This window comes from Phycodurus eques, chromosome 1 (genome assembly GCF_024500275.1).
Source record: "Phycodurus eques isolate BA_2022a chromosome 1, UOR_Pequ_1.1, whole genome shotgun sequence".
NCBI classification, from domain to species: Eukaryota; Metazoa; Chordata; class Actinopteri; order Syngnathiformes; family Syngnathidae; genus Phycodurus; species Phycodurus eques.
In genome coordinates, this window is record NC_084525.1 from 20,807,566 (window position 1) to 20,825,288 (window position 17,723).

General features: G+C 40.7%; 1 protein-coding gene across 7 annotated transcripts in view; it reads left to right on the forward strand.

Annotated features, from left to right (window-relative positions):
• Nucleotides 1-17,446, forward strand: part of ubr4 (ubiquitin protein ligase E3 component n-recognin 4) — an 80,034-nt gene extending 62,588 nt beyond the window's left edge. For all 7 annotated transcript variants that reach the window (XM_061682417.1, XM_061682435.1, XM_061682451.1 and 4 more), the window contains 20 exons: nucleotides 422-595; nucleotides 719-840; nucleotides 946-1,143; nucleotides 1,238-1,318; nucleotides 1,414-1,501; nucleotides 1,717-1,844; nucleotides 8,830-8,937; nucleotides 9,059-9,175; nucleotides 9,279-9,469; nucleotides 9,574-9,747; nucleotides 9,831-9,930; nucleotides 10,045-10,263; nucleotides 10,359-10,472; nucleotides 10,567-10,709; nucleotides 10,811-10,936; nucleotides 11,190-11,384; nucleotides 12,962-13,186; nucleotides 13,281-13,371; nucleotides 14,186-14,348; nucleotides 16,321-17,446. In XM_061682417.1, the coding sequence (XP_061538401.1) occupies nucleotides 422-595; nucleotides 719-840; nucleotides 946-1,143; nucleotides 1,238-1,318; nucleotides 1,414-1,501; nucleotides 1,717-1,844; nucleotides 8,830-8,937; nucleotides 9,059-9,175; nucleotides 9,279-9,469; nucleotides 9,574-9,747; nucleotides 9,831-9,930; nucleotides 10,045-10,263; nucleotides 10,359-10,472; nucleotides 10,567-10,709; nucleotides 10,811-10,936; nucleotides 11,190-11,384; nucleotides 12,962-13,186; nucleotides 13,281-13,371; nucleotides 14,186-14,348; nucleotides 16,321-16,385 (2,822 nt within the window). In that variant the 3' untranslated portion in view covers nucleotides 16,386-17,446. The remainder of the gene's footprint in view (nucleotides 1-421; nucleotides 596-718; nucleotides 841-945; nucleotides 1,144-1,237; nucleotides 1,319-1,413; nucleotides 1,502-1,716; nucleotides 1,845-8,829; nucleotides 8,938-9,058; nucleotides 9,176-9,278; nucleotides 9,470-9,573; nucleotides 9,748-9,830; nucleotides 9,931-10,044; nucleotides 10,264-10,358; nucleotides 10,473-10,566; nucleotides 10,710-10,810; nucleotides 10,937-11,189; nucleotides 11,385-12,961; nucleotides 13,187-13,280; nucleotides 13,372-14,185; nucleotides 14,349-16,320) is intronic.
• Nucleotides 17,447-17,723: the final 277 nt, after the last annotated feature.

A 17,723-nucleotide genomic window follows, 5' to 3' on the forward strand; every position in this document is an offset into this window, starting at 1 on the left:
TAAATAATTGTACCCATCTTACAAATTCTGCCTCGGTAATCAAACATGAGCACAACTGTGTGTTTTCTAATATACTAAATAAAAGTAGGGCTGTGAATTTCAAAATAAGAGCAAGTAAATAAAAAGTATTACATGTTCAAATAAAGTGCTTAACTTCAGAATAATTCTTTGGAAAAAAACTAACAAAATACAGGTAATACATGATCATATGGGTAGAGCAAAATCATGCATTGTAAAAATGCATTATACATGGGTAGAAGGGTTTTCCAGAATTCTGAGGTCCAGATTGGGGGTGCATGTTATACACGAGAAATTATGGTAACATTAGATTGCTTTCCTTAGAATCACAGTCTTAAAGAAAGTGATTCCAAGTTTTCTTTCTGAAACAGTTGATAAAATTTTGTGTTTTGTGTGACGGCAGGATTACTATCGTCATTTGTGGAGGTGGAATCCATTAAGCGTCATTTTAAAAGCCGGCTTGTTGGCACAGTGCTGAACGGCTATCTGTGTCTGAGGAAGCTAGTAGTGCAGCGTACCAAACTCATCGACGAGACTCAGGACATGCTGCTGGAGATGCTCGAGGACATGACCACAGGTCAGCTGAAGTGAAAACTTAACAACTGCTTTTGAAGCCTGTAGCGTGTCATATCTTATCATTATTGTTTTCCCACAGTTAACATGATACAAAATGAGACTGACCATCTTGCGCTGTTCATAGGTACCGAGTCGGAAACGAAGGCCTTCATGGCAGTCTGCATAGAGACTGCCAAGCAATACAATTTGGATGACTACAGAACACCTGTGTTCATTTTTGAGAGACTGTGTAGTATCATTTATCCTGTAAGTTGGCTTCATCCCAGGTGTACTTGACTCGGATAATTACTTCAGAAACAATGTGAGTCTTTATCCTAACTTTTTATTTAACATTTTTTATTTTATTTTAAGGAGGAGAACGAGGTGACAGAGTTCTTTGTAACCCTGGAAAAAGATCCTCAGCAGGAAGATTTCCTTCAAGGTCGCATGCCTGGAAACCCGTACAGTAGTAATGAGCCAGGCATCGGCCCCCTTATGAGGGACATTAAGAACAAGATCTGCCAAGACTGCGACCTAGTGGCACTCCTTGAAGATGACAGTGGCATGGAGGTAAAAATAATCTGTACTTGTATTGCCATTTCAACATGATGTCCTCCTCCTCACCACTTATGATCATCAACCTAACTGATTTTTTTTCCCTCAGCTTCTCGTGAACAACAAAATCATTAGCTTGGATCTGTCTGTAGCTGAAGTCTACAAAAAGGTCTGGTGCCCAACGAATGAGGTAAGTTTCCAAAGCGAAACCCAATAACGGCGGAGCCTTAAAGATTATAACTGAAATAGTTTCGTCATCAAATAACATTTCTCCCTCTTTTCAAGGGTGAACCAATGAGAATCATTTATCGAATGAGAGGTCTGCTAGGAGATGCAACAGAGGAGTTCATTGAGTCGCTTGACTCAACCACAGGTTGTATCCCTTGCCTAATATACGTAGTGTCCCACATGATTTTGACTGTCAAGTCTGCCAAGCTTTCTTGTTTATCTTCATCAAATAATTTTCATTCATGCTTATTCATGCTGCTTCATTCAACCATTTTTGTGTCTATGGATTTTCATCTCACAATAGAGTAAAAAAATAAATAAATAAAAAATGTCTCCCTCCCTCCCCCCATCTTTGTCCAGATGAGGAGGAGGATGATGAGGAGGTGTACAAGATGGCAGGAGTCATGGCACAGTGTGGGGGACTGGAGTGTATGCTCAATCGCCTATCAGGAATAAAAGATTTTAAACAGGGACGTCATCTGCTCACGGTAAGATGATATTGTGCTTATTTCCAGTGGGAGAATGAAATATGATGCAAAAAATCAATGCCTGGTTGGATGCCCCTCGAATAAGCATGTAAAAAGATGCGCTCTGTCCTTGCAACTGTAGTGCCTGTGAGCAACACGCATAACTGTTTTAGTATCTCATCAGTGGTGTATGATTTCTGTATTAGCTGCTGTATTGTGTCAGTTTTGCATATCGTCACTGTTGGGCAGAAACCTTGTACGTTGCACATAAGGACCATTTCAATATTTGTTCACAAACTGAGTAAATTCCGATGTGTTCAGTTATTTTTACAAATTATCACCCAATCTAAAGCATTGACAATAGTTTAAGAGCAAATCTAATACCTCTCTCAGACACTGTCTGAGAAATGACACATAACTCCACATCTTGACTCCCCCTGAGCCTTATGGCGTTATGTCGTCTCATGATTGGAAGTCTGTATGGTTTTGTTTGTTTGTTTGTTTTTTCAGACAAAAAAAAAAACAAGTGAAATATGTTAGGTTGGCAAGGCTCAAAATATATGTTTTTCTTTGAGGAGCAGTTTTGCCAATTATTTCCTAATTTAAGGACTAATTTGAGGAGCAATTTTTTGCAGGTGTATCGCACAGGGACCCAAAGCAGGGGTTTTATTAAACAATAAAACTATGACAATATAATGGGGGAATTGAATGTAGGGCTGCAGCTATCGAATATTTTAGTTCTCGGGCAGCCTTCGAAACAGTCTAGTTTTTGGGTGCATAAACCATTTTACTTATTCCTCTCTGACCACATTTGCTACGGTTTTCATCTACAACCCCAGTTCCAATTAAGTTGGGACGTTGTGTTAAACATAAAAAAAACTGAATATAATGATTTGCAAATCATGTTCAACCTATATTTAATTTAATACACTACAAAGACAAGATATTTAATGTTCAAACTGATCAACTTCCACATTCCAAAAAAGCTGGGACAGGGTCATGTTTACCACAGTGTTACATCACCTTTTCTTTTAACAACATTCAATAAACGTTTGTAATAATAAACTGATAAACTTTGTTTTTGGCAATTAATCATCAACTTAGAATTTTATGGCTGCAACACGTTCCAAAAAAGCTGGGACTGGTGGCAAAAAAGACTGCGAAAGTTGAGGAATGCTCATTAAACACCTGTTTGAAACATCCCACAGGTGAGCAGGCTAATTGGGAACAGGTGTGTGCCATGATTGGGTATAAAAGGAGCTTTCCTGAATTGCTCAGTCACTCAGAAGCAAAGATTGGGTGAGGTTCACCTCTTTGTGAACAAGTGCGTGAGAAAATAGTCAACAGTTTAAGGACAATGTTCCTCAATGTACAATTGCAAGGAATTTAGGGATTTCATCATCTACGGTCCATAATATCATCAAAAGGTTCAGAGAATCTGGATAAACCACTGCATGTAAGTGGCAAAGCCGAAAACCAACATTGAATGCCCGTGACCTTCGATCCCTCAGGCGGCACTGCATCAAAACCCGACATCAATGTGTAAAGGATATCACCACATGGGCTCAGCAACACTTCAGAAAACCAGTTTCAGTAAATACAGTTCGGCGCTACATCCGTAAGTGCAACTTGAAACTCTACTATGCAAAGCAAAACCCATTTATCAACAACACCCAGAAACGCCGCCGGCTTCTCTGAGCCCGAGCTCATCTAAGATGGACTGATGCAAAGTGGAAAAGTCTTATGTGGTCTGACGAGTCCACATTTCAAATTGTTTTTGGAAATTGTGGACGTTGTGTCCTCTGGGCCAGAGGAAAAGAACCATCCGGACTGTTATGGACGCAAAGTTCAAAACCCAGCAGCTGTCACGGTATGGGGCTGTGTTAGTGCCAATGGCATGGGTAACTTACACATCTGTGAAGGCACCATTCATGCTGAAAGGTACATACAGGTTTTGGAGAAACATGCTGCATCCAGGCAACGTCTTTTTCATGGACGCCCCTGCTTATTTCAGCAAGACAATGCCAAACCACATTCTGCACGTGTTACAACAGCGTGGCTTCGTAGTAAAAGAGTGCAGGTATGAGACTGGCCTGTCTGCAGTCCAGACCTGTCTCCCATTGAAAATGTGTGGCGCATTATGAAGCGTAAAATAGGACAACGGAGACCTCGGACTGTTGAACAGGTGAAGCTGTACATCAAGCAAGAATGGGAAAGAATTCCACCTACAAAGCTTCAACAATTGGTGTCCTCAGTTCCCAAACGGTTATTGAATGATGTTAAAAGAAAAGGTGATGTAACACAGTGGTAAACATGACCCTGTCCTAGCTTTTTTGGAAAGTGTTGCAGCCATAAAATTCAAAGTTAAACTTTGAACATTAAATATCTTGTATTTGTAGTGTATGTAATTAAATATAGGTTGAACATGATTTGCAAATCATTGTATTCTGTTTTTATTTATGTTTAACACAACGTCCCAACTTCATTGGAATTGTACATCGGCGGCTTTGCGGTTTTTTTGATTGACCCTTAGGACCCCTTGACTTCAACATTGCAAATCAGAATCAGAATCATCTTTATTTGCCAAGTGTGTCCAAAACACACAAGGAATTTGTCTCCGGTAGTTGGAGCCGCTCTAGTACAACAGACAGTCAATTTACAGAACACTTTGGAGACATAAAGACATTGACAAAAACAATTGTGCAAAAAGATGCAGAGTCCTCTAGCACTTAGAGCAGTTCGAATGACTAATATTGCAATAGTCCGTCCGGTGCAATGACCATTGTGCAAAGGGCGCCGAGACTTCAAGGAGTGTATGCGGTTTAAAGTGACGAGTAGTGCGATCATCTGGGACAATGATGGTTGTGCAAATGTTACAGATACTCCTCAATCAGTGTGCAAATGGAGCAGATGCTACTCTGGCTTGAGTGGCCAGTATATGCAAATAGTGCAGCATGGCGAGACAACTACAGTGAGTGCACGAGTAATACATAATTGGCCCCACAGAAATGTGACAACGAACTCAAGTCAAAAAAATTCCAGCTTGTTGTAATGGAATTATAGGATAGGTGTTTAAGAAGTTGATCGCAAGAGGGAAGAAGCTGTTGGAATGTCTGCTAGTTCTAGTTTGCGTTGATCGGTAGCGCCGACCTGAGGGAAGCAGCTGGAAGAGCTGGTGACCGGGGTGCAGACGGTCCGAGAGGATTTTGCACGCCCTTGTCTTAGTTCTGGCAGCGTGCAGGTCCTCAATGGGGGGTACCGACAATCCTTTCAGCAGTTTTGATTGTCTGTTGCAGTCGGAGTTTGTCCTTTTTTGTAGCAGCACCAAACCAGACTGTGATGGAAGAACACAGGACTGATTCGATGACCGCTGTGTAGAACTGTCTCAGCAGCTCCGGTGGCAGGCCGTGCTTTCTCAGAAGCCGCAGGAAGTGCGAAATGGGGGCGAGACACCTTATTTAGGCCTGTCACAAGAATTACTATATTGACTTATCATTCGATAAATAAAATGGACATCAATAGTTTTTAAGGACTCGGTAAATGGTCATTGTTGTGGTGAGCCGTTGTGCAGATCACACAGTGAGCCGACAGAGTTGGACGGCTGTGCCATTGGCTGTGTTATTAGCTGCTCATGGAACGCCGGCGGACTGGTACACTTTTGCCGGTGCTGGCTCTTGCCAATGCTCCAAGGCTTTGCTCCATGTGCAGCACGTAGATTTACACAACAGAGACACATAAGGGAACCTTCACTATTTGTTTTCCGCGCGGTGCCCTGGGAGTGTCCGATCTCTTCAGATCTCAGAAGCTAAGCAGGGTACCTGCGTCCCCCACCGGGTGGCCAGTTGTCGGGGCGCCTCGGTGGGGCTGGCGGGACCGCCCTAGGTCCCTCGGTGTGGGACGTGTCCCGTCCACCGGGCTGCTCTCGGATGGACCCCTGGGCCCGATCCCGCCCCTTGGTTGATTGGGTGGTATTCTCAGCCGCCGCGGTCCGGGCACAGCAATTACAGGACACTTCTGTCAGTCTTTCTGCATGTAAAACGGTGTCAATTCATTTGTATGTGTCCGCAGGCACACACCCCTTGGACTCTTTCACTGGGTGTGGGGCCACTCACTTGTTGCGACAAATAACTCATGAATATGGGAATTGCTTGTGTGTCCCCTCACTCATACTCTCATCCTATAGACTTTTATAATTTACATAGTCAATCCCACCACACTTCAGTTGTACAGCCGGGTTCACGACCCTACAGCCCCATGCAACACTCATATTTAATGTTTCATTGTTGTAGATAATATACTGACTTACTTTTCTCATCCTATTTACAATTAGTGCTTTGTCTTTTGTTTTCTCTCTCCCCTCTAGAAGCTTTGTTCTGTTCGACTCTGATTCTCAATAAACTTCAATTATAATAATAAGAAACCACAGTGGAAGCTTAAAAACTCCACTGTGACACAGTAAAACCGGCATAAAAAGGGATACAGATCCTCCATTCTGCTTGACCTAACAGCCGAACAGGACAAAAAAAAAAAGATGGAGGTCCGTCATTTATTCAGCACAATAGCTGGGATTGTTTTTATTCATTTGTTTTAAACAACACTTGATGAAAACATCCATCCATTTTCAACACCGCTTATCCTGGTTAGGGTCGCGGGACGCTGGAACCTATCCCAGCTGACTTTGGGCGAAAGGCGGACTACACCTTGAACTGGTCGCCAGTCAGTCACAGGGCACATATAGACACGGACAACCATTCACACTCACATTCACACCGTCACTGAGTGGGAACTGAACCCATGCTGCCTCCACCAAAGTCAGGCGAGTGTACCACTACACCATCAGTGACTTGATGAAAACAATTTAAGTAATTGATGTCACTGCGTATTTACCTCAAAATGAAGCATGCACAGACAGAAATAGAAGGCTCCATGTAAACCAGGCTAATGTTGCAGCTATTCTTTATTTCAGACGTAAGGGGATCCATATCATAGAAAAACAATTTAATTGAGCAACAAGAATAATGACGATTTATAAAGCAAAAAATAAAATATAAAGAATAAAGAAAAATAATAATAAGGGCGTTCCTTATTTTTCAGAGGCATTAAAAAAACTAGTTTTAGGTCAAATATATCGTCTTAGAAAAGTTATCGTGACAGGCCTAACCTAAAATGCATTGAATTACACTTGTGAAACAGATGGAATTAGAGAAACCTGTACCCTCTGTAGTTGAGGTAGATAAAGGTGTCAGTCACATTTGAGTAAATTCATCCTCTCTATAAATGTCATAGGTATTTTATTTTCACGGACCACTTGCAATTACACCACAGACCACGAGGGGTCCACGGACTCTTGGTTGAGAAACACTAACCTACATGACTCTGTACCTACCCACTTACAGATCAGATGGTCCTAAGGTCAGTCTTGGGAAAGTTATTTTTCTACGCAAACTACTTTAAAAAAAAAAAAAGTTGTTTACCATTCCAAAGATAAACTAGTACAGTTCATAATTCACATTTTTTTTAACCAAATTCACCATTCCAAAAATTAACTAGTTCATTGTGCTTTTTCCCCCTCTGAGTATGTTGCTGACTGTCTATTACCCTCAAAATACTGGCATTTCCTTTCCCCCATGTTGCAACCCATTAAGTTCACACTAGTATCCAGCTATAGCTTTCACCCTAAAATCTCAAAAACAGGTGGAAAAACTGGGCATTTTTTAAATTTTTTTTTATTATTTTTTTTTATGAGGAATCAAAACAAAAACGGGGCTTTTGTCCCTAATGTGCAAACAAAAACCCGCAACACAGTATGAAAGGAAGGATGTGAAAGGACATTGATAACTTTGCATCCCTTGGAGCTCTGGCTGACTATATTAACAAAATATTTGATCTGATCTATTATATTAGAAAACAAAATTAATTAAATTTTATGACTGGTCGTACAGTGTTTTAACAAAAGCATTCTGATACAAATAATTTTCCTTGTATTCAATTTTTACAATTATGTACTGTATTACAAAAGAACACATTCACTCCCAATTATGCTGTGTCCCTGAACGCACCTCGCGCACTCACCAGCTGCAATGTAAACATGAATGGGGTCAGCGGGCGCTCTGAATCGGTTGTCAAATACGGTTTATATGATAAACGAAGATGGCGAGTGTCATCTTCTGGATAAATTGTTTATCACCTGAGATATGAAGGCTCGTATAGTGTGTTTAGCTGGGGTTCAGCCATGATACCCTGCGTCTTCAGGGGCGACAGGTCTGTTTATTACAAACTTGCATTTCACTATGAAATGCTACCACACTTGTGCCATTTTCCGTCTTTTGCACCTGCATTTTTCTTATCAATTGAGCTTTGCCCATCCCGCTCCAGCAACCAGGCGTGGCTTCATTTCCACCTTTTTGACGACGACATAATTACGTTGTCACCCCCATGCACAGCGAACAATCTGTGATTAGCAGTTTTGCTTTTCAATGTGTCTTATGAGGCGCAAAATGCTTAAGTCAAGCCTTGGGTTGGATACATTTGAGTAGGGCTTGCTTTGTTAAAAATAGAGAGCTGTAATGCTTCATTGCAGACGGAAGCTCGTCAGACATTAAGGTAAATTTGCGTGCAGATTAATTTCCGCCAATTGCACTGACGAATCAGCAAATGATTTTTTTTATTATATCACAGCATGACTGGCGGCAGGAACGTGTCCGTACCATTCTAATCAATGATGTAATGATTTGATTTTTTTTATTTTTTATTTTCCCCCAATTAAATTAACAATTGAACATGATGGTAAGTTGTTGATGTTGGTGCATAACAGTATATAATAGCAATATAATGTATAAAACCAACTTTAACAATGCAGTGTCGAGCAAGATGGTGTTTTTTTTTTTTTTTTGATGAAATGTTGTGGTTTTGGAAATACAAGGATTCTGCCCAACAGTGGCAATATGTATGCACATGAGTGAAAAAAATCTTATTTCTAATTCAAAGCTGATCTGTATCTTTTAAGGTTTTACTGAAGTTATTCAGTTATTGTGTAAAAGTGAAAATCAACCGACAACAGCTAGTCAAACCAGAGATGAACACACTCAACGTCATGCTCGGAACTCTAAACCTGGTAAGTGTCTTTTGTTCCCGTAGTACGGCAGCAAAAGAGGAGTTGATGGTGATTGTGATGCATTTTCAACCAGGCTTTTATTATGCTGTTGAGGAACAACATTATCTTGTTGCATCTTTAGGCTTTAGTGGCAGAACAGGAAAGTAAGGACAGTGGTGGGGCCTCCATAGCAGAGCAGGTTCTGAGCATCATGGAGATCATTCTGGATGAAGCTAATGCTGAGATTTCAGAGGACAAGGTAGGTACAAACAAACAAAAACACAAACCGTGTCTAATGAAACACTAACCTCCTTTGGCTGGGGTCAAAATTTTCTTTGTAATAAGTCTCATTGTTTTTGTAGGGTAACTTGTTGCTGACTGGCGACAAAGATCAGCTGGTCATGTTGTTGGACCAGATCAACACTCCATTTGTGCGCTCCAACCCCAGCGTACTGCAAGGTCTGCTTCGTATCATTCCATACCTGTCGTTTGGCGAACTGGAGAAGATGAAGATCTTGGTCGAGCGCTTTAAGCCATGTTGCAGCTTTGACAAGTGAGTATCACTGTTGTATTCTCGTGATAAACTGCAGTCTTAATGTCTTAATGCCATGCTTCAAGTGTTTTTACACAGTATATTGAAACTTTTTTTCCCTTCAGGTATGATGAGGAACATAGTGCTGATGACAAAGTGTTTCTGGATTGCTTCTGTAAAATTGCTGCTGGAATAAAAAATAACAGCAATGGCCATCAGCTAAAGGACCTTATTCTGCAAAAAGGAATCACACAAAATGCACTGGACTACATGAAGAAACATATCCCAAATGCCAAAAAGTATGGGCATTGTTATTCTTTCACGCCTTTGATAAGGGCATAGAAATTTGTGAAAGTTTCATCTTTTTTTTTTTTCTTATCAGTCTGGATGCCGATATCTGGAAGAAGTTCCTCTCTCGACCTGCGCTACCCTTCATTCTACGATTGCTCCGTGGTTTGGCTACCCAGCATCCCCCCACACAGGTAGTAAACATTTTAATAAAATGTAGTGTATTACACAAAATACTATTTAATAATGCCAAAAGTCAGGATTAAGACCATGAATGAATATAAATATTTGACCTTTTTTTTGTCCAGGTGCTGATAGGCACTGATTCAATTACCAACCTGCACAAGCTGGAGCAGGTTTCCAGCGATGAAGGTATCGGTACGCTTGCGGAGAATCTTCTGGAAGCTCTGAGGGAGCACGGCGACGTCAATCTAAAAATAGAAGCGGCGCGCAGGGAGACCCGGGCTGAGAAGAAGCGTATGGCCATGGCCATGAGACAGAAGGCTCTAGGAACACTGGGCATGACGGTACACTCTTTCTTTCACACAACTTTGTTCTTGTTGTTTTTTATTTCTGTCAAAAACAAGTTTAAGTGACAGGGTATGTGCCTTTTGCGTTTCAGACCAATGAGAAGGGCCAGGTGGTGACCAAGACTTCACTGTTGAAACAAATGGAGGAGCTGATAGAGGAGCCAGGCTTGACGTGTTGTATCTGTAGAGAAGGTTATAAATTCCAGGTACAACAAGGCACATGTCCTTATTTATGTAATCTGCCAGTGGTGTTACTTTTAGTGAGTTATAGCAATTTACCGGGTATGTTTTTGATTCCAGCCCACTAAGGTCCTGGGTATTTACACTTTCACAAAGCGGGTGTCATTAGAGGAGTTTGAGAACAAGCCTCGCAAGCAGCAAGGCTACAGCACTGTGTCGCACTTTAACATTGTCCACTACGACTGCCATCTGGCAGCTGTCAGGTAACAACATCGTTGATTTTTAAGACGACGTCACCTATTCTCGTTATAAGTTAAAAAAATATATAATAATACGAATGCAATTGCTTTTACCTGTGCTGCAGGCTGGCCCGTGGGCGAGAAGAGTGGGAGAGCGCCGCTCTCCAGAATGCCAACACCAAGTGCAATGGACTGCTTCCTGTTTGGGGCCCGCATGTGCCAGAATCGGCATTTGCTACATGCTTAGCACGGTAAAAAAAATAAAAATGCCTCAGCACACAAACGGCCTAAATTGTCCTCCATAGATGGGTAGAATTCTAATCCCTCTGCCTGCTGGCTCTCCCGTCAAGCAGTCCCAATTTCTGTTTTTTAATGAGCTATTTCCCCCAAAATAGATAGCCCCATTGAGTCCTCTGGTTGGAAATTACACCATTGAAGGCTGAATTTGTTTTTATTTTATTTTATTATTATTTTTTTAAACTCTTGTTGTTCTGTGCCGCACAGACACAACACATATCTGCAGGAGTGCACCGGCCAGCGCGAGCCCACTTACCAACTCAACATCCATGACACCAAACTGCTCTTCCTTCGCTTTGCTACCGAACAATCATTCAGTGTGGACACGGGAGGAGGCGGCCGAGAGAGCAACATCCATCTCATCCCCTACATCATCCATACTGTGCTCTATGTGCTAAACACGTATGTACTGCAAGAGAACTGGAATATATGAGATTTAAAGTTCAAGTTCTTCACTGTACCATTCTGGCCAGCTGAAAGAATTTGCTGTCATAGCTCAAAAAAACGGCAGTCTTGCATTTCACAGCGAGACAGGAGCAAAGATGAAAGTCCTTTGCAAATGCGCTGTGGTCGTCTTAGCTGGCTAAAGCTAACTGTATATATAAATTTACTTGAATAGCTTATTTATTTTCTATTCAACACACAAAGCACTACATTTTGCTCACTGTCACCATGACGACAACCTGAGGTACACATACTGTGGACGCTGCACTTGCAATTCAATTTATTGTAGCCACGATTCAATGTGAATTTACATCAGGGGCCTCAATATTTCGAGGTCCAGTTCAGGAACATTTGTCATAATGTATAGAATGCATAATGCACAACTAAATAGAGTATCCTCATTGCTTGCATCCCTTCCGCACACACTTGCTCAACTTGCAAAGCTGCTCTGAATAAACCATTTGATTGGTCAACAACTGTCACATACTGTAGGAGGCAGAGGTGGCTGAACCGGGGTGGCACGTCCCCTCCCCTACCCTCCTCACTTTTTACCCTATGTGCCCCTGTGTGTGCAATGTGCCCCTTTTGTGGCCCACAATACCCTTTTTCAGGAATGGAAAAATTAAATCAACGATTGGTTTTTGGGATGAAAATGTTCAATGAGCTCCCTGTCAATAAATGGTTTTCAGACAGTAAAAAGTGCCCCCAAAGTAATGTTGATAGGAGGCATGACAAGACACACAACTGGTTGATGTAGTTCATTTGCATACATTTACTGTACCACTGTAAAGACCAGAAAAGGTAAAAACATTAAGCTGTTAAAAGTTGTACAGTTTAAAAAAAAAAAAAAGATTGTAATTGCGCAGATAAAAGACCGCTGTGAAAACCCATAAGGGAGTTTGAGGTGTGTGTGTTGGGGGGGGGTGGTTGCAGAGGTTAAAAAAAAAAAACTGTGCAGGTTACAATTAGACTACTGTAAAAACTATAAAAGTTGCACAGGTAAAAATAAAACGACCGCAAACCCCAGCTCTGCCACGAATAGCGAGAACCATGAATAATTAACGCTGCCCCTAAACGGGTTTGGAATTGCCTATAGCTGTCACAAGGTGGTGGCAAAGAGCTCCTTTTGTCTAATTTACGCTCTCAACTCACTTCAAATTGTTTCTTTGGCACCAAGATGTCACCAGGGGGCATCAAAGCAATACTATTATTGAAAATCTGAATTTGTGAATGCTGAAACAATATTATACGCAATTTTTTTTTTAAAAACAAAAAAAAAATTTGTGCAGGTAAAAGCTACTGTAAAAACTCAAAAGGTTGAACAGGTAAAAATAAACCTAAACAAAAAAAAGTTACGAAAGAAGACTACCGTAAAACGCCCAAATTGACTACCATAATAAAAATGTAGTTTCGGTTGTGAAAAGAAGACAACTGTAAATTTCCCAAACTTTGCACAGGTTAAAATAAAACAGGGTTAGGTTAGACTAAAATCTGTGGCTTATGTATTATTGGTATCCCTTTCCCAAACCCTGCAGGACACGCGCTACTTCCCGAGAGGAGAAGAACCTGCAGAGTTTTCAGGAGCAGCTGTGTGAGAAATGGGTGGAGAGCTCGTATGAGGTGGAAGGGCCGCACTACTACACTGTCCTGGCCATGCACATCATGCCACCCGAACGCTGGAGAACCTCACGGATTTACTTCCTCCGGAGACTCCTGGTCAACGCACACGCCCGCAAGGTGTCGGCGAGCAGCGCCAATAAGTACGTCTCAAGTGTGAACATCTATGAGTGACTGCGCTTTTAAAGCACATGAGTTCAAATGACGATCTTTGCTCTCCTTCCTTCCTTTCCTCAGATTGACAGATAAATCACCAAAGGAATATGCAGTCTATCGCTCTCCCCTTCTCTTCTGGGGCTTGGTGGATCTCGTCTATGACATGTTCAGGGTAACGTACTAAAACTTAAGAGTGGTACCTTGACTTGTGAGTTAAATTTATTCCATGACCATTCTCAAAATGAGTGAATATTTGCAACACAAAAAAACTTTTTGTTTGAACAATTAATATATTTGTAGTGTCATTCAATTGAATACAGGTAAAAGGATTTGCAAATCATTGTATTCTGTTATTTACGTTTTACACAACATCCCAACTTCATTGGAATTAGGGTTTGTAAAAAGTTGAATAAAAACATAACATTGACCCCTGTCATGGATCCAAAACAAATATATCAGGAGGGGAATAAGAACAATTTTCTTCTTAAATACATAAAAACAGAATAAAAAATGAACTATATGTTTGGGCTTCCCATTTTGTGTAAAACAGACTAACCAATGACAGATTGGTAAGGGCACACAAACATAGGATTAATAATAATCAAGTTAGCAACATTTACGCAGTTAACATATTTCTTCTACATTATGTTCTAATTCTGGAAGGCAAAGTGTACCATTTCTGGTAGCGGAAGTTACTTGGTGCACAATACGTGTGTGAGTAATAAAACACTCTTAACAGCATATTCTGGTGTAACAAGTAATGGCTAATACTTGCAAGGTACTTGTGTGTCGCTACTCACTTTGTTATACATGCATCCTACCGACTGGTGCCCACACAAAGCAAAAAATCGACCAAGCGATAGTTCGTAGTTGGGAGACTCGTAAGTCAAGGCACCACTATATTTAGCTTATTGGCTGCAGTGATTCCGATAAAGTCTCTCAAACACCGAGTGTGCTCACCTTTTCTCGGCGTTTTGGCTCTGCAGAAAGTTCCCACCAGCAACACGGAGGGTGGCTGGTCCTTCTCGCTTGCCGAATACGTGCGTCACAACGACATGCCCATCTACGAGGCCTCGGAGCGCGTGCTCAGGGCTTTCCAGGATGAACTCATGCCCGCCGAATCCTTGGCGGAGTTCTTTGATGTTGTAGGTCAGTATTACATGCACACACAAAACAGAGGTATGCAGTTATTAAAACAACCTAAAAACACAAAAGTGATGTAATTTCTAGACTTTACGCCAATTTGATCGGGCAGATCGGTATCGGCCGATATGGGGCATTTTATGTTGATCGGGTGATCGGCTTTAATGACGTCATTGATCGGCTCCGCAAAAGACTAACTCTTTGTGCCGCGTGCACAGTATATTTGAATCCAAAAGCAAGTTTATTTTTAGCCTTGTCGCATGTCTTTTGACGTAGTACTGTAAATATCTGACGGCCAAAGAAGTTATTTAAAAATGAAAAAATAAAAATAATCTCAGCGGTGTGGGACAGACAAACACGTCGGAGACAGACAACACGTAATGCCCGGATCAGACTACAAGACAACATTGCTCTTTGACGATTGCACTGTCAGACTATTGCAATAAAATCTTGTATTCTGCATCCCGTTTTTTACGATCATTGGGCTTTATCTTGTCAACTCAAATGCGACCGGATACACTCGTTACCGTGGCGATGACAACAAAAGTGGAGCGAGCTGACGGTATTATAAGGACAAAAACGTGTGTCGGTGGTCACCAGTGCTCAGGACAGGAAAGGACGTTCGTTTAAGGCTTGCTTGGGGTATGTTCACGTACTTTTAATACGATACGGCTCACAAGCAGGCAATAAAATGTTATGTAGCCTAGCAAGCTAGCGGTAGAACACTCGGTTGGACGTAAACATGCCGCCGTTCTGTCGACTCATGCTCTAAAGTTTCGGTGCGGGTGAAGTAATTTAATTAAAAATAAAGTAATTTAATTACAGTAAGTTAGCACCCATTATTTCTGTCATGTAATGTTGGTTTGACCTGACTGATTAGAAGACACGATCTGACTCGAGCAGTGATTTCCAACCTTTATGGAGGCAAGGAACATATTTTACAATTGAAAAATCTCACGGGACCCCAACAGACAAAAATGTCACAAAAAGTGGATACATTAATTACTGTATTTACTTCCTGCCATCTAATAGAAGACCATTCATTTGTTCTGTCTGGCACTATGCCTCACTGGCATAATTAGAGGAACAAAGATGCATTATTTATTGTAAATATAATTTTTTTTAGCAATTAAGTACACAAGTATATACAGTAAATGAACAGAACTTTTAAATAGGCACATTCCTCCATCTTGTGATCGGTTATCGTTTTTTTAAACTCGCTGATCGGTGATCGGCCCCAAAAATCCTGATCGTGTAAAGTCTAGTAATTTCAAATATGAATAATTACATCCTACGCAAACGAAATAGGCGTAACATTTAAATAAATGTTAAAATATTTTTCAAAATTCCAACAATATTCAAACTGATAGATTTTATAAGTAATTTCAGAAAGAAACTGATTTAATATCGCCTGAATTTTAGCTGCATAGAAGAACAAGTGGTAGCAAGTGTACTGTAACTTCATCTTGAAAAAAAGTAAAACTGAATTAGTTTACATCATTAAAATTCAAATCCTTTGAGAAAGAATGATTTGTAGTGTGGTTCACGGGCTCCCTCTCGTGGTATGTGAAGAATAACCTAATTAAATGTTCAAACGCATGCATAATGTCACTGTGGCTTTTTTTTTTTTTTTTTTTTAATCCAGGACAGTTAAATTGTTTTACTTTTAAGTACAATACATTTGCATTTAATATTTTGCAACTGTTTCTTTTCAAACATTTATTTAGGTACAATTTTAAACTTGTAATGTTCGAGTGGCTTGGAATAAAACCTCTGCCTCATGTTTGATGAACACTTAGGCCTACTATGCTACTGTAATTTTGGTTATTATTTGTCGTAGTTGGAGAGCTAAGTATTTCTTATGAAGTGGTAAAGGTTTTAGAAGCACTGATCTCAAAAACATGATGACAAATACATTTGTTTTTCCTTTACCAGAAATAACAACTGACTATTAAGATCCTTTGTCGACATGTTTCAGGTCTCCTCTCTGAAATCCCAGATCCGGACCTCTTCCTGCAGGATTTGTTGAACTCTTTGCCCTGATGGGTAGTATTATCCACCCACACACCAGTTTCCCAATCAAATCTGCATCACAACTACATTTGGGACAGCCACCAAATAAACACTTTTCCCCGTTGTGCACACAGTGTATACGCCATGCTTTGTTTCCCCCCCCCCCACACACACACACGCCGTCTTCCCCCCTCTAATGATAATCTTCAATTGAACCTTAAGCAGAATCTATGTGTAGTCTTGTAATACACCATGACGTTGCACACAGAGCTAATTCCACATAAAGCAAACACAGATGGCGACGCCCCGTGTTGAGCTGAGGGCTTGATTTGGTTAAGCGGATGTCCAGTGGCTGCAAATTGGGCCCACAACACGATGAGTGCGCTATTCAGTTTTATCTTGTTTTGCTTTCGTTTCCTATTAAAGGTTTTGGTCAGTGTGTTTTAAAATGGCTGAGAGAACCCCCCCACGTGCTTGTGATCTAACTTATCCTCCTTTGGTCGTCACGTTTGGTCCTAACTGGAATTTGAGTGAAAGATGCCATTTTTGTTTAGTGTGTATGATCAAGGTTTTATTTTATCAACCTCGCAAGCAACAAGAGAGGGAAAAAAAAAAAGGAAAGTAATGATGAGTAAGTTTTATTTTCATCCTTGACACTATGCCTTGGTCACCTTAACCGTTTGTCAGAGTTCATCTGTTGCCGTGATATTTTAGATCGCCTACATAATAAAGCAGATGTACGTTATATCCCAAAACACTTTTTTTTTTTTTTTCCCTCTCCACTTAGGGTTTTGCATTGGATTATTATTGTTTTTTTTTTAAATTAGTGCTCCAATGGAAGTTGTCCCCCAAAAAAGAGAGGAGGGAAAAAAGGTAGCAACACAGCTGCTGTTTCTCCACAGCAAGGTGCGGCTGAGTTTTATGGTCACCGGACCTTGAGCAAAAGTAGTGGTTTGCCAGTTGAATGCATGGTGTGGACTTGACTCACTTTATTGTTCATTCGCCCGCTGCTACAGTTGTTCAAATGTTGCTGAATGTCTGCTTTTTGAATTAGCCCTATTATTAATAAAGTTGATATATGGTAACAATGATTTGAGTTTTAAATTTTTTTGCAAACATTCACTTTTTTCATGACACAATATGTCCAGCAGGGTTTGCAGTAACACCTGCATTTGTCACTATTTAATCCTTGTGCCATCCTCAAATTTACTAACCTAACGACACCTTTGAAAAACACCTTTTGAAAAAAAATATCTGAATGATTCCCAAGACTTTTGGGAGAATATTATATGGACTGACTAGATGAAAGTTTAGAAGGTGCCTTGTTACATCTGGTGTAAAAGTTGCACATCACACCAACAGTCAAAC